At 38.2% G+C, this 23,372-nt stretch overlaps 1 protein-coding gene across 2 annotated transcripts in view; it reads left to right on the top strand.

Annotated features, from left to right (window-relative positions):
* The first annotated feature begins 6,643 nt into the window (after positions 1–6,643).
* LOC102227154 (ras-specific guanine nucleotide-releasing factor 1) overlaps positions 6,644–23,372 on the top strand; it is a 29,050-nt gene continuing 12,321 nt past the window's right edge. Inside the window, exons 1-15 of one of the 2 annotated variants that reach the window (XM_005798217.2) lie at positions 6,644–6,884; positions 7,063–7,390; positions 13,117–13,223; positions 13,413–13,560; positions 14,555–14,647; positions 14,734–14,987; positions 15,580–15,659; positions 15,759–15,952; positions 16,253–16,362; positions 16,462–16,580; positions 18,615–18,775; positions 20,301–20,364; positions 21,379–21,521; positions 21,655–21,737; positions 21,832–22,080. In XM_005798217.2, the coding sequence (XP_005798274.1) occupies positions 7,115–7,390; positions 13,117–13,223; positions 13,413–13,560; positions 14,555–14,647; positions 14,734–14,987; positions 15,580–15,659; positions 15,759–15,952; positions 16,253–16,362; positions 16,462–16,580; positions 18,615–18,775; positions 20,301–20,364; positions 21,379–21,521; positions 21,655–21,737; positions 21,832–22,080 (2,081 nt within the window). In that variant the 5' untranslated portion in view covers positions 6,644–6,884; positions 7,063–7,114. Of the gene's footprint in view, positions 7,391–13,116; positions 13,224–13,412; positions 13,561–14,554; positions 14,648–14,733; positions 14,988–15,579; positions 15,660–15,758; positions 15,953–16,252; positions 16,363–16,461; positions 16,581–18,614; positions 18,776–20,300; positions 20,365–21,378; positions 21,522–21,654; positions 21,738–21,831; positions 22,081–23,372 lie in introns of both variants that reach the window. The other variant, XM_005798216.2, reaches the window with a different exon arrangement.

The following is a 23,372-nucleotide window of genomic DNA, read 5'->3' as shown; positions in this document are numbered from 1 at the left end:
TAGCGGGTTATAAAGTGCTCATGCAATGACATGTGCACAAGTCCAGACTTCCTCCATGTGACTGGGACCCAGTCGCCTCAACGTGTCTCTATGAAATTGAACAAGACATGCAAATTATGTGATAGTCAGCACCCGAAATATGGCTTCAGTTTTGACTATGAAACTGTTAAAAAACACGGAAATTTAGCCTGTTTCCTGAAAAACATCAGCATGCTGTGTGCTGCGACCCCCACTGTCTGCTGTGTGTCCAGTATCTCCCTCTCTCCCGTCCATGAGCTGTGAGTGGCATTCAGGCTAACCAGCCTTGACATAGGAGAGTCAGTCAGAGTTGAGAGGGAGCAGCCGTGGGAGCAAAGCCTGCGTGCCAGATTGGAGAACGTCAGGGAGACGTTGCAGCCTCTATTCTGGTCACAGTCTCGAAAAAACATGCCAAGCAGTATCCAGCTAGGTCAGTGGAGCATAAAGACAGTAGGCAGAAACAGATAATTTTTCTGATGTGTTTATACACAACAATCGATAAAACACGGAGGGTCTTCACACTTTTAATGTCCTGTAATCAGTGCCTATGAACTCACTGTTCCGTTTGTGATCTAAGGAGCCAAAATGTTGTAGAAGTACGCTGAGATTAGTTCAAGTGCCATTTTTATGCCACCTCAGGGTATACAAGAACCCTCACCTAATAACAATTTCAATTAAATCAGCCTATGGGGCATTGAATCATTAAAGGGCTTTATTAAAATGTCTTTCAGATAATCAACATTGCATTCTTTTTTCAACAATAATGTTCGTCTTCAACCTTGATGCTGTTTTTGCTCATTTTGACTCTAACATGAAAAAGCTGCAAAGTGACATAATAAAGCTGATTTCTTATGTAATCTTCCTTAGAGTAATGCAGACATGCAGATGTATGTGTTTGTTTTATGGATAATGAACAAGAGTCTGTTAATGACTTACACAGCATTTCTTAAAAATAATCACACACTCTTATCACCACTCTTATGCACAAAAACTTTACCTTTCACTTGGAAGAGCTCCCTTTTCAAGGTCCCTCCAAAACTCTGTTGGGCTTTAGACAATGCAAACTTCTTATCCATGCAGATGCCTTTACAAATTCTCATAATGTGAGGATGATGAGTTGTCAAGCTCCAACAAATTTTCTCTGAATGACACTACATACCAAAACTAAGGTGGTTTGGGGAAAAAAGCAACGACAAAAAACCCCTAGTCTTACATGAACGCACACCAAAGCTGACCACAGAAATGTTCAGTGAGGCTGAGGTGAGGACTGAAGGCAGACCATTTCATCTTCCCTACCAAATTCTGGAGCTAGTTTCTCAAAAGCTTTGCAATTTTAGGGGAAGACAGAGTTTAGGCTCTAAGAGATAGGAGATTGCCGCTATTTGCAGAATCTCATCTCAATAGAAGCTGTTTGGCTTTGATAGAAAGAACGAAGCACGTTTTTCACAGTGAAACAAAACAGCAGGTTTCAGGAGAAATGGGTTTCAGATAGGTGTTCAACTCTCAAAACCTATTGTTGGGTCTATTTTGGCTCCCAACTTGCAAGGAATCGACCAAAAACACGTTACTCTTCTGCAGAAGAGGGAAGAGAAGCCAGACATGGAGAACCGCAGTCAAACACTGTCTGGGATCAATTTCGCTGGCTCTCAGTCCTCAACTACCTTTTATTGAAACAGAGTATGACCTAATCAAATGAACATTGTAGCTCTAAACAGCTGCAACGTGACCTAATTGATTACACAGCATTTAAATACACACTCTTATCTTTAAATCTGACCGTGACTATTGACATTGCATTGTTTCCTATATCTCTGATAAAACAGGAAGAGTGTGTAAATGTTTCTAACCTCCAAACAAACATCCAAAGAACAGTTAATAATGTACCACAGAAAGAAAAGGAGCCTAGTAAAAACACAAAAGAATAATAATATGAAAACATAATCTTTTAGATAAACTCATAATTTAAATGAACTTAGATAATAATGTTCCCAACACCTATCTTTGTGACAATTCTTGCACCATTTTAAGGGCAATAAACAGGCTTTCAAATAATGAAAGCTTTAATATCAAGAAACATTGTTACAAGAAATAAAAACAGCCAATCAAACAGACATTTTCTTTTCTTTTTATTATGCATTTTAGCATTTCCAAGTGATATGGCCTGTTTAAGGCGACAACTTTCTGTGTCTACCTTACAGAATTTCTCCAACATCTCCCTCTTCACTTTGTAAAATTTCTTGCTGTAAGGGGAAACAATTTATCCAGATTCTTTCACACAACATCATGCTTTAAAAGGACCATAGACATTTGTGTGTTTGCTCAGTAGCTTTCAGTCAAATAGGATGTGACTGCCAGAGCAGATAACAGCCATCTTGCTTGTCCCTACATGACATGAGCGTGACAGGATGGGGGTTGGCGGGTGGGGGAGGAAGGGGGAATCCAGAAAACCGTTCCTAAAAGAAAGGAAGAAGTAATTAGTAAATGTCATTTGAGGAGAGTATGGCAAATTAGAAGCCCGATGGATCATATAATTAGGACTGGAGCCTTTACATTGGTGGCTTGGGGAAGGAAGAGGACACAAGATCAGGCTCTGGTGGCACTATGAACTGTGACAAAAATCATCATTTCAAACTCAATCACCATCCATTTCTGGTTGCTGTATGTGTGATATACTGTACGTGTCATAAGAAAATAAACAACACTTCCGTTCATTTATCTGGGCCTGGAAAGCAACCCAATCCTGACCTGTGGTTTAGTATGCGGCTTTAGTGATATGCAGAGTAATCTGTAGTGACATTTATTTATAGACATATCCTCCAATTTTCATATGTTTGCCAACACAAAATAGGGACGATTGTGAAACAAAAGTAAAATGATGAATTGATTCTTTTTTTAAAAAACTTTTTGTACTGATGGAAAACTGTTAAGTGTGTCATTCATTTATCTTTAGCCTAGTTTCACAACATTACACACCAGAGTCCACATGTTTGAAATTAAATCTCACCATAAATACATCTATTATGTCATGTACTTAGAGGTTTTTAAGGAAAATCAGTTACATAGACTAAGTAACAAAGCAGACAGATCAGGGAGAATGTCTAAACCAGAGTTAGGTTGTAGAACAACCCAATTGTTGGAAATATCACAAATTACTGTTAAAATTGCCATCTGAAAATTCAGAGATGACTCCACATTCACTTTTTTTTCAAATAATAGTGATACACAAATACAGCTTCATATGAAAGAGGATTATGGCCACTGGAAAAAAAGAATTCTGTCTTTGTTCTTAGAATTCTGAGATCAAAGTCAAAACAGAATTCTGAGATTAAAGTCAGAATTCTTTTTTGTCAGTGGCCCTAATTCTCTTTTGTAGTTTCTGAAGTTGCAAAACTGGTTGGAAACTAATTCAAAAGGCTGAAAGGTGGTTCTATAAAGTATTCCCTCAGGAAGACAGAACTCAAAAGGACACAACGCATAATAAAAACCCTCCAAAATGTATTGAAGTTAATGATTGCAATGTGACAAAATTTTAAAAGTTTAAGGGATGGGATTACTTTTGTCTGATTGCATATTACATCAATGTACTCTGCATGTCTTGTTCAGTTTTCAGTGTTTGCCCTTCTTTTGAATAGGCTTCTGCTCAGGTAATTTGGTTTAATGATATTTGGGACACTATCCAACTCTTTTATGGTGGGAGCTTTACATTTATAGATCAAATGTAAAACAGTGTAGCACACTGTTGCATCAGAGAAAAAATGGCAAGGTTCAAACTTTGACGTCATACATTTTGCTTTGAGTTTGCATGTTCTCTCTCATATCTGCATGTTTTTTTTTTCTAAGTCCTCCTGCTTCCTCCCACAGCCAGAAAAGAGAGGGATTCTAAATAGACCTTAGTGTTTCCTTTTCGAAAGTGCGGCATGTCTTCACTGCGGTTAAAATTAGTTTTACCTAGGAGAGTCAGATGAGGTGATTTTATTTTACTCTATTTTAAATGTCTGGCTCCATTTACCTAATTTCACAAAACCACAACTTAAACATATTCTCAGCAATTGTTTTGAAAACATTTGAAAAGCTCCTTCCTCTATATATACCCTCCTCTGTAAGACTTCCCTTCAGAGCTGTGAAATATCTGCTTGATAAAACTATCTGGAGCAAAACAAAGTAGAATCACATCAAAATCCACACAAATTCATATAAGCAACAAATCTCATTTTCAGGTGCATCATTACTAGGAAACAAATTCACTGGTCTGAGTGACCACATAGCAGGGTGGTCACTCACCCTGCTATTTAGTCCAACAGCACAGTCTTGTTGCCGGTCAGCTTCTACTACATTCAAAAACAATACATTTACTGTTACCAGGTTCTGACATCTATGCAAATTTATTCCTAAATGTGAAAAAGGATTATTTACTTTGAACACTGGATCAGTTTATGAGCCAACTGTCGTCTCCCTATCATAAATTTCAGTCAGAATTTCACTTCACTCTGTCACTCTTTTAAATATTTAAGCAAAGAAAATTAAAAGTTTTTTGTAGAAATGTTGTATAACCTGGAAGGAGGTCAAACTATCAGTCATAAAAGTTTAAATAAACTTTGTTAATCCCCCCCCCCCTCTACAAGATATAAACGTGGCAGGAGTAGATTTACCTTCAAATTTAAGCTTTTATAAACAGAGAAAACATTTTATTGTGCAGCTCCTGAGCTACACAATTCTGTATTTTCTGCTTTATATCATAGCACTGCAGGACAATAAAAATATGAAGGTGGGCTAAAGTTTCAAATTAATCACCATTACTAATTTTCATTGTGCTAACACACCAGTGCTTTACCACTGCTGTGTCTTCATTAAACTAAAACATTGCTACAGTAGTTTTACAGGATATGTATTTGATGGCATAAACAGTAATTGCATATGAAAACAACAACAAAAGAGAAGATTCTTGATTATCACTTTTATCTGTCTAGCCTTATTTGATTAGAAATACTCAGAAAAAATGTCTTCTGTTTACTTGTTAACACCATCCACTGAGGAAAGGTTGTTCTAGGATGCCAATTATAAATCATTTAGATTATGCTGAAAATGTGGTGCTTTTACAATAATGTTTCCAAAGGTATACAATGATCCGACAAAAAGTTTCCAATATTGCCTGTTAAACACACAGTAAGTGCAATGAAAAAACAATTAGGCATGTCAGAAGGTTGGACTAATAAATATAAAATACATATATAATAATATGTTTTTGTTTTACTATTTTTTTATTCTTTTATTTTTTGTTTTACTTTTTTATTTTTTTATGATTGCACAAGAGGTTAGTTTCACTCTTGACAGCATTTGGTTAGAAAATGCTACAAAATCCCATAAAAAGATTTTTTTTTTTTTTCAAATTGCCCCTTAAGGGATGAAACTTTATTGAATGTATTTTACAAGAATCCAGTTAAATGTGCCGACTGTTTGCTTGATCTTTTTCCTGAGCTCTAGTAAATGTTTCATTGAGATAGCCATAAAAACATATGTAATTGCATTCAAACAGACTGATTGTGTAGCTCCCATTAAGGCAGCAGATTCACTGCTGCAAGATGAACTAGAGCCCATGATAATCCTCTTCAATGGAGGAGAATTAAAAAGTAACAGATCTGATGTTTTTCTTTTTAATCCATCCAATGTGTACCATTGCTCTTTTTGTTTACTTTTGCCCAGTTGCAGTTTCATGCTCCTATGCAGTGCAAAGCATAAGCATCCCACTTTACTGTTATTAACCTTTCCTGTATGCAACAACCTCAAACTTCAATATTTTTTATATTGTAGGATAGAACAGCATAAAGTGGTGCAAATTTACGAGGTCCAAATAAAATCTGAAAAGTGTGGCATCCATGTGTATTTTGTAATAACCTTAAATACTATTCAGTGCAACTGCTTGTTTAGACCGTGTGTGTGAGTTCCTTATGGATTTCCATTTGGCTGTCCACTTTGAGTCTCTAATGTAAGTCTTCGAGCGCACATCTGATTCAGATGGCTGAATTAACTCCAGGAGAAACTTTAAAGACTCGTTCATTTCATTCAGGTGTGTTAAAACAGGTAAATATGTAAAGCATGCAGACTCTGGACACGACTGGGTTAATCTTACTACTCAACAGCCACCACAGCATTGTAAACATCTTGTTTATATTGCCCAAGCCTGTTCATGTAAAGGGCATAAAGCTGTAAAGTATTACTATACAATAGTAATTCTTATACTCCATAGAGGCAGGGAGGAGAACCATGAGCTCCTTTTGATTTTGCACTATCATGGGGGTAAAAATTGGTTATATAACAAGCGGCTTCAGCTTAGATAAAACCAGTGGAACTTATGAAATTAGAAATTAGTGATTATATCAACATATGTTGGGGGTGAGAAAAGGGTGACAGCATTTTCTAAGCTCAGGTGCGTGAAGCACTTTCATTTCTGAGTGTATAAACACACTTAGAAAATAATGGAAAATGATAACATCAGTAACAAGTTTATTTTGTCACTAAAGTTGCATAATTGTTTATGTAAAGAATTTTACAATTACTTTCATAAATCCCGGTGTCAGAGAAGCAGTACAACTTTACGTTATAACAATGTCTAACTTAAATGTTTCAGATTCAACAGCCCACCAGACGGACGACCCTCTCCAAGGTCCTGAAATTTGCTTTCCCAAGCATGCGTCATGTGACTGCCGAGCTCAGCACCGAGCTTACTGGTTTCTGGAGATTTCACGTGAGAAACGGACCTCAAGCCCCCTTTTCTCTCATCCTGCGTCTGCGGCAGTTTTTAAAGGCTCTATTCTGCTCTTTTTCACCCCCCCCTATTTCGCACGGATAATGAGGACGTTCAACGCACTGTGAGTATGACAAACGATTTTAGCATGTTGGACTGACTACTGCTTGCGGTTCTGCAACTATAGTTTTTAATTAAATGCCAACGCGGTGAATGCGTCGGACGGAGTGGACGAGCCCGCTGCTGGAGGTCCGCATTGAGAAAGTCATCATCTTCTCTTTGGTTTTTATTTTTCACTTCAGAAGGATGTAACGACCGACCTGCCGTGTGCAGGCTGAAGCGTCCCCCATCAAAATGCAAAAGGGAGTACGACTCAACGATGGTCATGTCACCTATCTGGGGCTTTTGGCGAAGAAGGATGGTACAAGACGAGGGTGCTTAAGCAAAAAGAGCTCGGACAACACGAAATGGCACACAAAGTGGTTCGCTTTGTTGCAGAACATGTTATTTTATTTTGAGAACGAATCTAGCTCTCGGCCGTCGGGATTATACTTGTTGGAGGGGTGCTTATGCGACAGGGCGCCTTCACCAAAACCTTCTCTGTCAGCCAAGGAGTGCTTGGAAAAGCAGGTAAGGAGAGACAGCGAGAGAGAGAGAGAGAGAGAGCGCACACAGGCAGGGACACGCACACACATACAGGTACACACAACATGCGCGCACACATGCACATGCATACGATCCTCTCCCTATGTGCAAAAAATAGAGAAGGTGCAGCACGGAATGTAAAATTTGCTTCTTTGCGCTAAAAATGTCCATTTTCTTGCAATATGCACGTATTTTTCTCATAGGAATCCGCAAGAGGATCTCAAATCCAATGCAGTAGAAAAACGTCAGGTTTCAGATTGCTTTGTTGCACGTTATGTAATTCATGCACGGCTTTAATGATGAGGTAAGAATAAAAAAATAGCACCTAATGGTGTTACAGGAGTCCTGGTGGCGAGCAATGCAGCGTCTTTTGTTTCGCACCAAAACCTGCTTTCTTTTTTCCTCTCTTGCTTTTCTAAGCAGTTGGCACTTTTCACTCGTGCGTAAAATGTAAATATATTTATGGAACTGGCGAGGGGGGAAAAGGCATTTGAACACATTAAACACATAAATGGTTTTCAGCCGTCGTGTAATCCACGTTTAAGGGTGGATAAGTTGGAACCTATCTAATGGCTTATAAATAAAACAAGCACAAATAATGAGAATTTTAGAAAAAAGTTACGGTTTCAAGGTTTCCACCTTGTGGCGAAATCATATAGTTGCCGTTCAGCTCCCTCTAATCTGGATTACCTGGATCAAATGATTGAGTGTGGAGAGTTCTAATGATAGTAATACACAACCTACAGGTCAGTCACAGTCAGGAGTATGTCTGAAATGTTCTTACCAAACTACAAGTATCAAAATTTGTACAATAAACCACTGTAAATTAAGCTTCACTCCACTTCATTTCCACTGCCTGCACAACATTTTGATGGGTCTCAATGCTGTTATTGTGAACAGAGGAACTGAACATGATGCTCCTCAGAGAGCTTCTCCCCGCTCTGTAGATAGGTCTGCTATCCAAACTGAGGCCAGACTCTCACTGCGAACAGCTGCCCCTCTGCTGACAAAGCAGAACGCAGCACACGCTCTGAGAGTTGCTTGAAAGGCAACCAAAGCACCTATCTGAAACCCATTTCTTCTGAAACCTGCTGCACACATGTCTGCGTCCTGCAGAAACAAATCCAAATGCAAAATGTTTACATCATTTCAATGCTTTTGGCAAAACGTGGAGAGATGCACAAAGATAACAGATTTACAAAGCTGATTTTTTGCAAACATTAATGAAACAAATTGAATAGAAACATCTAATTGGAAATTTAAGCAATGTACAACTACTGAAACTAAAGATCCTGCCGCACAATCTCTATATTATGTGTTCTCAAATGGAGTTAGTGTGAAAATGATAACGCTTGAGCCCAGGGTTTCCATGGCAACCCTTATTTGCATCCTAAAGAATGATGCAGTTGGAAGAGGCTCGATAACAGACACAGGGAGAGAGAGGTAGACAGGGGGAATCAGTGCATCGCATCTCTTTTATTAATGCAAGCGCCATCAGAGTTAAATTTGTTCCTTGCGGTACCTTCGAGGGGTCAGAGTCCAATTATAGAAAAATGCAGCTTGTTCTCGCCTGGTTGCAGCCTCACTTTTGCCAGAAACACGCAAAGCTGGCTGTATACTGCAATGGGCATGGGTTATATGTACCAACAGTTTTCACAAAAACACTTTAGGGGCAACAGTTGCAAGTAAGGGGAAGACTATCATTGAAATGAAATGGCATGTATGCAGAATGATTGTAAACATACTCATCTCTTAAATATATTCTGATATAGAATAAATGATTGTGGTGTTAGAAAACAGAGCAGAGTTTGAGAACGGCAAAGGGAACAAAACAAGGTTTTGTTGAATAAATTTAAAGATCATGAGGGAAACCTGTAACATGTCTGCTTCTTTTTATCAGTTTGTTTCATATTGATGATACGGTTATTCCAAATGTGGAGCAACACGGCACAAATAATGATTAGCTGCAGGTTGAGACCAACAATTGGTCTCATTTGATCTGACTAAGGCAGTTCAAAGGAGAGACAATGGCTAGTTTTAGGGTGAAGTAACGCTTTGTTAGAGGAGAGTTGTACACCACTTGAAACCTTTGATTTATTTTCAAATATATACATACATAATCTGCCTGTCTGTTGACACGTCTTTGGTGATTTGAGGTATTTTTATTGAAAAATTTGTAGTGCATAAATAACTACGTAAATTTAAAACCACTAAGCACTTAATATCTTTTGTGATCATCAAGGATTTCAGGGATGTATTAATTTTGACTACATTTGCGTTTGATACAAACACTTCTGGTCAAGCCCACACAGTATAGGTTAACTTGCAATAGTATCCAACCCCATTGAACTTTAGCAGTTCCCTGAATAACAAACCTTATATTCAATTAGTTGTTTCTTTGTTTTTTTTTTGTAACAGACCAACAGAAAGTGGTGCATCATTGCAAATCACTATAAATCGGATACATAGTTTTTAAAGTCTTTTCCATGTCTAACTCTGATGAAAGGTGGTGCACATTTGTATTCAGCATGTTATATTCAGAGAACCCAAAAACAAAATCCTTCAGACGTCACCTAATTAGTTACTAAAGCTGTGGTGCTGTCGTGTGTACAATTTAACCTAAGTATTAATAAATCGGTTCTGTGAAGACATCAGATGTTTCTGCATAACATTACTCAACAAATAGTACTGTCAAGACCAAAGAACAGATACGTTTAAAGTAGAGTTAGGTTATAAAACATATAGAGCTTTGAAAATCTAAATTTTCCAATGAAAGTAGACCGAAATGCAAACTTTTCAAGACATTTCTGTTCATCTGCTCATGTCAGCATTACATCTATAAGCTGTGCATACCACAAATAAACCTTTATGGAAATGTGAATGTAGGAACTCATTATTAAAAGAAAGCAATAAGAAATTATTTTTGTTGTTCCTATACGTGCCATATAGCCGAAGATTATCTTATATGAGATCACAATGCAACTCTATGTAAAACATTATGTGTAGCAAACAACTAACACTGCCCTGAACACACCGTCCAACAGTGAATAATGGTAGCAGCAGCATCATGATCTGGAGGTACTTTTTATTAGCAGGAAGAGGAGAGCATGGCCGCAGTTGATGTGAAGGTGAATGGAGCTCAATGCAGGGTGATGCTTGAGGAACATCTGTTAGATGCTACAAATGAATTAAGACTGATGGTGAGGTCCAGAATGTTAGTGGAGCCACAGCTGCAATGGAATGGTTTAGATCATCCTAGTCAAAGTCCAGACCTAAGTTGAATTTAAAATCTGTCAGATTTTAAATTTGAAATTTGGCTACTATTACACATTTCTTCTCTTTTACTTTTGCCAAATAATTAAAAGCAGACAAAGATAAAGTGGTTTTCAAATGATGACTATTTAGCCAAAAAGAATCTATCCAAAGCAACCTGGCCCTGTGCGGAAAAACTATGTCCGTGTAAATCTAAATAACAAGTTGATCCATTATTGGCAGCAACAACTGCCTTCAAGGGTTTGTGATAAATAGCAGTGAGTCTTTTATATCGCTGTGGCCCACTCTTGTTTTAATTCAGCTACAGTTTTTGAACATGAGCGTCCTGTATAAAGTCATAGCATCAAGGTGTGAGAGGTTGCAGTTTCTGATGGTATCAGCTCCAAGCTCCTGAGATGCAGTCCAGATAAAGTGTTTACCATCATGGGATACATGTTTAACATGAAGGCCTCATGGGCTGTACCAGTGCCAAATACCACACATTTTAAAGACATCAGCACCTGCAGGATGGTAGCACTCACTCTGCATCTGATGAAGACCTTTGATAGGTTGGTCCACCTGGTGAGGTCTTCATCGAATAAGCTGCAGTTTGTCCACCAGCCTGGTATTGGGGTGGATGACGTCATCATCTACCTCCTACATCAGTGGTGCCCAAAGTCGGTTCTTGAGGGCCGGCATCCTGCATGTTTTAGTTCTCTCCCTGGTGGTAGTAACACCAGGGAGAAAACATTGACATACTGTTCAGCATGTCAATGTTCTTCTTAGGCCTTCTAACGAGCCATCATTTGATCCAGGTGCGTTAAACCAGGGAGAGAACTAAAACATGCAGGATGCCAGCCCTCGAGGACCGACTTTGTCCTACACCAATACTTTTAACACCATTCATTCTGGACTTCATAGGGACAAGCTGGAACTATAAGAAGTGGACTGCCACATGTCCCATTGGATAATGGATTACATCATTGTCCATTCGTAGTATGTGATGACGCAGGGCTGTAAGGAGCTGTGCTGACACTGTCCCTCTTCAACCTCTACACTACAGAAGTCTATGCTGCAGACTTCTCCATTAACTCCCCAGGTTACCATATGCAGAAGTTCTCTGATTCTGCCATAGTCAGCCTCTTCAGGTGAGGACAAGTCAGAGTGCAGACAGTGAACTCAGGACTTTGTGAACTAGTTCCAGCACAACCATCTCCTGACAACATTGAGAAGATCAAGGAGCTGGAGGTGGATTTCCACGTGAACAGACCCAGTACACTGACAGCAATAAATATCCAGGCACCTGACATTGAGGTAGAGGCCGTTTAAACCCACCTGGTTTTGGTATTTACTCAGATTGCCTTTGTCTGAAGTTAAAATTTTAGTGGGACATTAAAGAGACTAAATAAATCAGTTGAAGGAGAAATAATCACAGCACTGTTGTATGCATGGTGGATTCCTTCAGTTGTGTCCTTCTTCACCAGGTATTCTCTTGTATGTCTGAAGGTAAGGCATGTTGTTTTAAACCTGAGAAGAGTTTGTTTTAATACAGAATACCACCAAATCAATTTAAAACATAAGGGCATCACAGAAAATAATTTTCAAGCAAGTAAAATATTCTGTATGTTCCATAGCTGAAAACAAAGAAAGACTTCTCTTTATTTCTTCAGTCAGATTCAGTACAACAGACAGAATAATAAAACAACAGCTGTGAACAACTGTTCTGACTGACCAGAGTTGCTAGGAAACAGGTTCTGCACTGTTCTGTACTCAGCTGTGGCTCCAGCCTCTGTGTCTTATAGCATTTCCTCCAGGGAACCATGAGACATCCCAGGATCTGAATTGGGGGAGGCTTTCCTCAGTGTGCTCCATCAGCTGCACTGGTGGGCGAAGAAGACGTGGCTTCCCCAGGCTCTGTGTGGTTTAAATCACCCGCTTGATGTCTGCAGCAACAAGGCAGCAGAACAAACACACAAAGTAGTGGAGAGGCCTCAGTCGAGCAACTGTGTATAGCAGATGAAGATTATATTAAATGCAGTATATTTGCACACAGTTCGAAGTCAAATATATTTGACTTAAACCTAAGACAAAGTTTGGGAAAGATAAAAGCAGATTTCAAAACAAGAAAATCTGTCAAATGAAGACTTGTCAAATTTGATTAATTGATTTTTAATACCACAATCGGCAGAGACAACTTGATAAAAAAGTGCCTTACTGAGTCAGATGAGGCTGAAACATGTCTGGAATCAACTTGCATTTCCACTCTGTTACATCAACTCAGTTCCAACAGAGCAGATTTTGTAGCATGAAAAATAAAATAATCTGCAAGGGGCCTCTTTATACTACTGTAGGTGCAAACCAAAGAAATAAACCTTGTTGGAACTTTATATCAGAGATCAAAGAAGTTGCTGTTTTTTATATCCCACCACTCATTATTTGTTTCCTCTTCTTTGTTTCAGTACTACTTTACTGTCAACTTCACCCATGAAAACCAAAAGGCTCTTGAGTTGCGTACAGAAGATGTAAAAGACTGCGATGAATGGGTGGCTGCAATATCACACGCCAGGTAAAGGTGCACACAAAGGCAATTAGACACTGGGTTAGGTAAGACATCTATTCAGGTTCTCAGGCTGTCACAGAAGTATGACTTGGTTAGTTTAACATGACATGAAGCTGTGTTCATTATCATAAAACATGTTACTCAAGATTCAGCACAGAACTAAGTGTGTTTTCTGTGTACTTTCATATGATGCAGTTACAGAAACTTGGCCACAGAGCATGAGTCTCTCATGCAGAAGTATCTTCATCTGCTTCAGATTGTCGAGACAGAGAAAACAGTTGCTAAGCAACTTCGTCAACAGATAGAAGATGGCGAAATAGAGATTGAAAGGCTAAAGTCAGAGGTAACATTTACTGATTTTTGTTGTCGTTTTTATACTCACAGGATACACTGGAATGTAACATATGTTAATGCAGGGATTGCAGATCATCACGGCTGCCAATAAATGAAAAATATTGGTAAAACCTGTGCAAGTATTTTTCCTAACTGAATTTGTCTATGCATTTATATTATCTCTTCAGTTTCAGTATGGTATCATGGTCACTATATGGTTAGCTTGAAAATAATGAAATAATTTTTTTTAATTGTGTATTTTGGGATGGAAGGTGTGATATTTAAAGATGTTACTGTGTAAGGTCAGAGAAAGTTACTTTTGTCATTTTGTCAATATTTTGCAGACAAGTAGACCAGATTTGCAATCAATCAGATAATTTTTTTTTTCAATGTGAAGGTTTTTAAAGAGCCATAAAATAAGTCGGAGAGTGACTAATTTGGTGAGACGAGCCAGTGCTCTATTTTGCATCTCCTCCCAAACAAACGATACGAACAAGCAAAAAACCTTCTGTGAACTTGAATATCAGGTTCACAGAGCAGCAAATGATCAAGCAGTCATTTTACTTTAATGTGCAAACATGAGGCTTTAAATCAAACCGTTTCTGGAATATGCATGAACTCTCTATGAAATGTAGTGACAGCTAACAGTTTCTGTGGCAACAAAACGAAAGAATCCATTTCCCACAGATTTGAATAGCTCAGAGTAGGTTCTCATTGGATTTATATTTTTCCAACATCCCAATTAGCTTTTATTAATACATCATAGTTTGACTGAATCAAATGTCATTAAATACTCTGGATTTTACTGATAGATGTTTAGAACTGACACTAGGCATAGTTACAAGCGAAGTGAACAGTACACTAATTTAGTCACGCCAATTTTCACTCCTATGATGTGTCCAGATGACTTAGTCACTTTGTTTACTTGCTGCTACAGTAAGTGTGAGAACGATACCAACTAAAGTGTGAACAATTAGTCTTTATTTTGGCTGCTTTTCTCACAGATTTCTGGACTGCTCAAAGACAATGAGAAGATCCATGCCAGCCCAGCAGCCGCCCCGACAGAAGACGACTCAGAAATCAAAAAGATCAAAAAGGTAATTGCATAGAATTTAAACTTTTAGCTTCATTTCATTTATGCATTTCTGTTTTAGATGTCAACACACTACTCTGCCTCCTGCAGGTTCAGAGCTTTCTGAGAGGCTGGATCTGCAGGAGAAAGTGGAAGACCATCATCCAGGATTACATCCGCTCACCTCATGCAGAGAGCATGAGGAAGAGGAACCAGGTGGTGTTCAGCATGCTGGACTCAGAGGCCGAGTACGTCCAGCAGCTTCACATCCTGGTGAACAACTTCTTGAGGCCACTGCGCATGGCCGCCAGCTCTAAGAAGCCGCCGATTACACATGATGATGTCAGCAGCATTTTCCTCAACAGGTTGGTTCATTCTTCCTCACAGAAATCTTGAGGGGTACTGTAGTTTCCAACTTTCTTCTTTTCCTTGGATGCTTAACCTTACACAATATGTGGTGGACAAATCCATTACACATCCTCAGATTTGTAGGACATTATATACGGGGTTGATATTATGAAACTAGTTAGCTTTAAATGTTTCAAATTTTCGCAAAATGACAAAAAAAATTCTTCCTGTTGTCTTTTCAGTGGCATGCAAAACAAAATCTTCCGTGTTACATACATGTCAGTTGTAATTCATTTTCTTTAGCAAGAGCAAGAGACGGAATGACTATCAATAACAAACTGCATAAAACACAATTTCTTGTTGGCAAACCATAAGCATTGATTTTACTATGAAGAATGTACTCTACATTATTCTCTCTGGCATTTTTGTTTTTCCATGAATATTTGATTTTGTTCTTCAGCTTCTATTTTGAAGATAAATTAAGATGAAAATCTAAATCAAACAGGAGAATTTTGTATTCCTACTCCCGATTTGTCTTGAGATTTATAGGTTTTAAATGTTATTTTTACTAATTAAATTATGTTTGTTTTTTTTCTTTTCTTATTTTAGTGAAACTATTATGTTCCTGCATCAGATTTTTTACCAGGGTTTGAAGGCCAGAATAGCTAGCTGGCCAACATTAGTACTGGGTAAGAATCCTTTACTTTTTACTCTCATCATACAAGATTAAAATAACCTCAGAGTCCCTTGAAAACGTATACTTTCTTTGAATTGGCACTTTTCCACAGCTGACCTTTTCGACATCTTGCTACCCATGCTGAACATCTACCAAGAATTTGTTAGAAACCACCAGTACAGCTTGCAGATCCTGGCTCACTGTAAGCAAAACCGGGATTTTGATAAGCTGCTGAAGCAGTATGAGGCCAAGCCTGATTGTGAGGAACGAACTCTGGAGACTTTCCTCACTTACCCAATGTTCCAGGTTAGTTTGTTTTTGCCATTAATAATCTTTTTGAATATCACAAAAACAACCATGTTTTGCTGTCGGGTTAAAGCTCGGGTTTGCTTTAACCCAAGGGAGCCAAGCTCTCCTCGCAGTTTGTAAGGATATTATCATAATCAGCAGCTTTATTAAAGACAGAAATAGGTCCATAGAAAGATAATTTAAGAAAATTTAAATTAAATTAATTTTAAGTCAGACAGTTTTTCCATATATAGAATGTCCATTTTCAACTATGCTGTTGTCACAGTACCTGCTTTATTTACTGTTGTGTCTCTCCAGATTCCAAGATACATTCTTACACTCCATGAGCTTCTGGCCCACACTCCCCACGAACACATAGAAAGGAACAGCTTGGACTACGCCAAATCTAAGCTGGAGGAGCTTTCGAGGTATTTACATAACCAAAACTCAGAATGATCATCAAATATTTGCTTATCTTCAAAGTTAGGTCCTTCTAAATGTGAATGATGAAATTTCCTCTATTGTAGAATAATGCATGATGAGGTGAGCGAGACGGAAAACATCAGGAAGAACCTGGCTATAGAACGCATGATCATAGAGGGCTGCGAAGTCCTCCTTGACACCAGCCAGACGTTTGTGAGACAAGGTATCCTCCACCGCTATCACAACATGAGGGGAATTCTTGTCCTTTCACATTACCAGACCGACAGCCTGATCTCACGGGGAGCAAAGGGAATTGCTTGATGCTCTTTGGGAAGTGTGAGCATTATTCACAGGGAGAGCCTGTAATTTCCTAATGTAATTAGACTGTTCTGAGGCACAGTGATGATGAATCAGGAACTGTAAATGTCACATGTCCCCAACAGGCCTTTGTGGGTGAGGAGAGGGGAAAAGCGGTGGAAGCTGATTCAATCCCTATTATCTAATGTACTACATGTTTGTTTCTCTCTATTTCTGTACTCTTAACCAATCCTTGCTTTTATGTTTATACATTCAAAATTAGATATTTTGATATCTGAGCTTTTTTTTTATTATTTCTGTCTGGCATTTAATCACACAAAATGTTTCCTATTTTAGATCTTTTAGGAATAATAATAATAAAGAAATGTAAAATGTTGTTTTACCTGTCTTCAGATTTAAAACTTTTCAAACATTATCTTAGTAGCTAACCTTTAAAGTATTGTGTTTGTTCCACAAGCTTCTCACAATAGTTTGCCAGTGCTTTGACCTATTCTTCTTTAAGGATGACTGATGACGGAGTCAGGTTTGTAGGTCTCATTGATCTCACACACCTTTTCAGTTCTGCCTACAAACATTATATGGGGCTGAGATTAGGACTTTGTGAAAGCCACTCCAAAAAGATACATTTGTTGTCTTTAAGTCACTTTGTAATTAATTTGACAGTATGACAGTAGGCTCATTCTCTATTTGGAAAACATATCGGGGCAGAAGATTTAACTTTCTGTCTGATATTGTGATGTTTTGCCTCAATATGTACACAATAATTTATTTCCTCATGATGCCATATATTTTGTGATCTGAATTTCTTATCCATCACAATAAGACCCACAAAACTACTGCCATTACCTTACTTCACAGCTGTGAAGGTGATTTCCATCTTGCAACCTTCCCTCTTTTTCTTTGAAATGTAACAATGGCCATTGTGGCAAAACACTTTGCTCTTTGTTCCATCAGACCACAGGGCATATCTCTACAAGTTAAGGTGTTGTTCCTTGGTGCATTAATCAGATGTTAACGGCTTCTTGGTAATGTCTTCTTCTCTGACTGACTTTTCAGTCCAGGTAGACTGTTCTGAGGCACACTGTGCAAGAAATAATTCAGTGTAGATAGTGATACTCTCTTACTGGCTTCCTTCAGCATCTTTACAAGAGTTGTGCCAAAATGCCAAAAAAAAAAACAACAAAAAAACGCAATCATCTCTAGTACATAGAACCCGTCTCCTATCTAAAAGTCATGATGGCTGGATATTCCCATGCTGTTTATACTTACATGAAGTTAATATATGTAGCTTTTTTCAGTCATGCCAACCACTTTTGATGCATTTTTACACCATAGCCACTTTCAACAAGCCACTCTGTGCACACATTCATTCACTGCTATGCAAAGTATTAAGTAAATTGCAGCTAAGTGACTTTCCCCAGGGCACATTGACATATGGCAGGTTAGGAAGACAGAATTGAAGTCATAACTTTCTGCAAAATGACTCATCTTACCGGTGAGCCATTACACACCCCAGTATGTACCGTAATAGTTTGCTTAGATGAACATATGAACACCTCAAGGCATGTAGAAATTTTAACCAAGGGTGTACCAGACTTGCGGACGTCCACAATTTTCTTCCTGATGTCTTGACATATATCTTTTAATTTTTGTGTTTCCATTATGTCACACAAGGTGCCAAGGTGTTGCGTAAGAATACATTCAAAGATGTAAAGTTTTGAATTTGAAGTAAACAATATAAAATGACCTCATCATTTTTTGGATTCTTAAAATACAAATCAGGTTGTTAATCCTAACTGATATGAAACAGAACAAGCTTAGTCTTACTTCATGGCAGATGATGAGGGGAAACAATGTTTTTTTGTCTTTTTAGGTACTGCATGCCAATACCTGGTTTCTACTGTTAATATTTATCTCCTTTTCTATTTGTGGACTGCAGGGTCTTTAATCCAGGTGCCAATGAGCGAGAAGGGCAAGATCACCCGTGGGCGACTGGGTTCTCTCTCTCTAAAGAAGGAGGGGGAGAGGCAGTGCTTTCTCTTCTCCAAGCATTTGATCATCTGCACCAGGGGTTCAGGAGGCAAGCTTCATCTCACTAAGGTGAGCCTAAGCTGCAGAGCTGGCTAGAACTGTATATTTTCCTCATTTTTAACATGTCTAGTGGTACGGTGAATGTTCAAGATAAAAAAAGAACCATAATCAACAGCACACATATCAAGAATGAATGCACCAATGCAATCATGTGGAAAAAATGAGGATAAGTTCAAGGCAGTCTGTGTTTTCTGAGCGTATTTGGTCATATGGATATTTAGTATTAGGGAATTTTATGTATTATTCATATATCTTTATGTCATCTAAAAACAACAATAAAGGGAAGGAAAAATATTTCACATTGCTCTACAAGATGTAATTAAGATGTAATTTATGATGAAGAATGAAAATAGCATTTATTCCCACTTAAAGCAGCTAAAATTAAACACTGAACTCAGGCATCAACGATTCAATCCACAGAGTTTTCCAAGGCCTGCATAAAGAAGATTGCAGCAGTTTTGTCAGATAAGGTTTTGTCAGATAAGTTTGAAAAAAATGTAAATCAACTGGAAAGTAGTACTGTATGGAAAGTAGTGTACAAGGATATTCAAATGAATTACCATCATGCCCAAGTATGATGCACAAAACAGGGCCTGAAACTGGCATATTTCACTTTCCATCCAAACGTTATCATCCTTGACAGGAGAATGTGCGGCCCCTCACGTAAAATCTAACCCATTCATTCATTGTGAAGACAAGGGAAATCTGCAACGCAGTTGGTGAGGTGGGGAGTTGAAATCACACTTCATCATGAATCCTCTCAGACATTTAACTTCACTCTATATCAAACTTTAATAATATCAACAATGGAACGTTTTCAGTGGAAGCAAACATATAGTTTTGGAAATGCCTAGTCAGAGTCAAGAACTAAAGCTGACAGAACAAATCTGTGGTGTTAGCTGAAGCAAGCTTTGGACAAAAGAGAACAGTTAATGTCATGTCAAGACGTGGCATGATGACAGACTCCGGCCAAACAACTCTGAAAGCCAAAGCTTCTAGGTATTTTCACAGAGTATTAATTTAAGGCTGTTCACACTAATTAATCCGGACTGTTGCACCTTTATCTCTTTATTTCTCCTCCTAACACACTTGTTGGATTTTTAGCTGAATTGCACAGAACAGATGACAGATGGTGAATATTTTTAAATAAATTACTTCGGTCTCCATTTATTGCTTCATCAAAACCTGCCATTTTAACAGGGGCATGCAGACTTTTAGATCCGCTGTACATTTGTGTTCAAGAAGTTATACAACGCCGACATTATTACTCCACATAACTCAACTCTGAAGGTTTTAAGATCTGACTTATGTTATTCATTCTCGTTGCTCAATCTATACATGGTGTGCATACAAACATTAATCTGCATTACGATATGATTAATCTGTGATGTTTTTTACAAACTCTGAGAAATGTACATTCTAAAATTATTAGTATTCTAGCAGGGTTGGTTGCTGTCACACAAAGATGCATTCTGTTGAGTGAAAAAAGGCTGGTGTGAAACACTAAATCTATTTTTTTACATGCTATTTTTAGAACGGAGTGGTCTCGCTTATAGACTGCACTCTGATGGAGGAGCCTGAGGGGACAGATGACGAGTGTAAGAGTTTAATTCATGTTCCAGCTTGCAGCAATACGCATTATATGCAGTGTGTTTGAGATTTTGTGTAATGTCTGATTGCCACAGTGCATAATAATGTAGTAACGTTATATATTCTATCATTGGAAGAGTCAAAATTTTAATCAGTTCAGCAGAACAACCAAAATATTTTCTTTCAGGAGCTATAATGTAAAGCAATAAAAGAACAACATTATATATTTTAGGGCATTTGATAAGTAATCATTATTTATATTAGGAGCAGAGGTAATGGCACACCACAGTCACTGTAAAATAGGATTTTACTAATATTCAAGAACAAAATGACAAAAGAACTTGGAATTGACATTTTAACTCTGTAACATTTTGTAGTAGTGGAGGCTCACATAGAGTGGCTAACATTACCAAAACAGTATTTATTCCAGAAAGAATGCAGGTCCTTACATTCATTTTGCAGTCTTAAAAAAACCTCCTAACATCTTTTAATTCACTATTTTCCATAACACATACAGGTTGCTGTATTCCATTTAGCCTTCCTGTTGTCTGCAGAAAGTCTTGCTCTCTCACAAAGTTTTGCAACCTTAATGAAATGCAGACATTCATTAAAAACAGTTTCTTTGATTTAGCTTCTTGCTAGTTTGTGCTTCCTCTGACTTTATTTGGAACACCCAAGGGATTGTAAACTTAGGTAACACTGAGTCTTGTTTAGTCTGTAACAGCTTCCTCATAAAGCAGTGTTGTTATTGGTGAATGGTGCAATTACTGACCAGTTGGTCACTGGTCAGGGCTAGAAAACTGTTAGTTCTGGTTAGCCGATTTCTCATCTATAAGAGAATAAAATAATTAAAGACATCTTATTAGGTATACTAGAGCAATTTCTCTGTCCTTTACATCACAAGCTTTGTATTTTAAACTGATTTGGCTACAGTTACTTGAAATATATATTTTTTGTGCCATGACTGCCTATTTGATTAGAGCTATAAAGAATGACATCTTGTCTTTTTGCTCCCCTCAAAGCTAAATCCGATAAGAGTGGCCAGGACATGGAGCACCTGGATTTTAAGATTGTTGTGGAGCCAAAGGACAGTCAGTCATTCACGATCATCCTGGTGGCCTCCTCCAGGCAGGAGAAGTCTGCGTGGACCAGTGACATCAGCCAGGCACGTCAACACACATAACAATCCCCAGCAGTGAGACACGAAGCTGAGCGTGTCAGCTGAAAGCCTTCATATTACAGAACTCACTAACGTTTCCTCTGTCTCTTCTGTTTACTTCACTGCCCCTTTCCTGCAGTGCATAGACAATATCCGCTGCAATGGGCTGATGATGAACGCTTTTGAAGACAACTCTAAAGTCACAGTGCCACAGATGATAAAGTGAGATGTATTTTATTTGCATTCAATACTGTGTATCTTGCCTGCTCTGAGCCCTTTCTTTTCTGATTTTTGTGGGCCGTTCTTTTGCAAATAGATCCGATTCGAGTTTGTACTGTGATGATGTGGATATCCGCTTCAGCAAGATGATGAACTCCTGCAAAGTGCTGCAGATTCGCTATGCCAGCGTCGAACGTTTGCTGGAAAGACTGACCGATCTCCGTTTCCTTTCGATTGACTTTCTGAACACTTTCCTGCACTCCTACCGCGTGTTCACCACAGCTGATGTGGTACTGGATAAACTCATTACTATCTACAAGAAGCCCATCAGTGCCATCCCTGCTCGGTGAGTCATGAGGCATATTTGAACATATTTGAATGTTTTATTGCCATTGATGACACTTTTAATCAGAAAACATATAAAACTCTAAGAGTCCGGCATATCAGCATCTCTCTCTTTGAATAGAAGGCTGATGCTTGTGAAGTGTGTTCTCCACTTAAAGGTTTTGACATTTTAATCACGCTTGAATGTTCAAATAATCAAACAAATTCTGATCCCAAAGATAACCTCACAAAATACTAAATGCAGTTTGCTAATGATTTCATTAACTAAGCAAAAACATCCATCTAAATTAACCCTGCCCTATGTGAAAACATATTTTCTTCCTGAACATAATTGGTCTTGCTGCTGTTGTCAGTAGATGCCATCAAGTGTTTGAGATATTTGGAAATTTGTCTTCCTTGTCCGTGATAAATCGTAAACTTTGACTACATTTTTTTTGGAAAGCTGAATTCAGTTTCTCCAGCCACTGCTTAAACACTGCTAGCATTACAAAATCATTAAGCCATTTAAATAGAATCAGTCTAACAACATGAAATAGGCAAAAAGCGACACATTGTGGCCCAAAAATTGAAGAACAGATGCTAAAGAAAGTCATTAACATTTGTTGGTCTAGAAACAACTACAAAAGCATTTGTTAGTTTTTTGAGAATCTTGCATACCTCATCAAAAGCCATTATGCAAACATGGGCAAAACATGAAAAAGCAATTAACGTTCTTCGGAGTGGCCAGTGGACCAAAATTACCCCAAGAGTGCATTGACGACTCACAAAAGAACAAGAACAACATCTAAAGGACTGCAAAATTCTCTTGTAGCCTTGAGGCTGATTTGATGCTAAACGTGACCTTGAAGATTTGCCATAATCGATGGTACTATGAATTCTGCTCTCTAGCAGCAAACCTGATGTCCTGCTATCAGTTTGGGAACTTAGCCAATGCAGACACGGGTACTGCAGCAAGTCCACCTGAACAGTTAAAAGCAGTAACACAACTGTGGTTTTGGAGCAATTTAGCAAAAGTTGGGAAGCTCTGTTATGATTTTAAACCTGAAATCATAACAGGTTTGATTACTTTCAATTGCAGATTAATTAAAACAATCATACAAAGAACAGACCAAATTTCCTCTACAATCATTTAAAAGAATGACTGCATGTTATCAGAAAATATATCCAACAATCTGAAACATGTAAGAAATACCAAAAAGAAGAAGCAGAAGAAATCAGTTGGAGGCCAAATACTTTTCAGCAGATATTTGTTTCAGCAAGTAGTGAGAAAACAGAAAAGCATCAAATAAGGGC

The sequence above is a fragment of the Xiphophorus maculatus genome, chromosome 2 (genome assembly GCF_002775205.1).
Source record: "Xiphophorus maculatus strain JP 163 A chromosome 2, X_maculatus-5.0-male, whole genome shotgun sequence".
Taxonomy (NCBI): Eukaryota; Metazoa; Chordata; class Actinopteri; order Cyprinodontiformes; family Poeciliidae; genus Xiphophorus; species Xiphophorus maculatus.
This window is presented reverse-complemented; position numbering and strand designations above follow the sequence as displayed.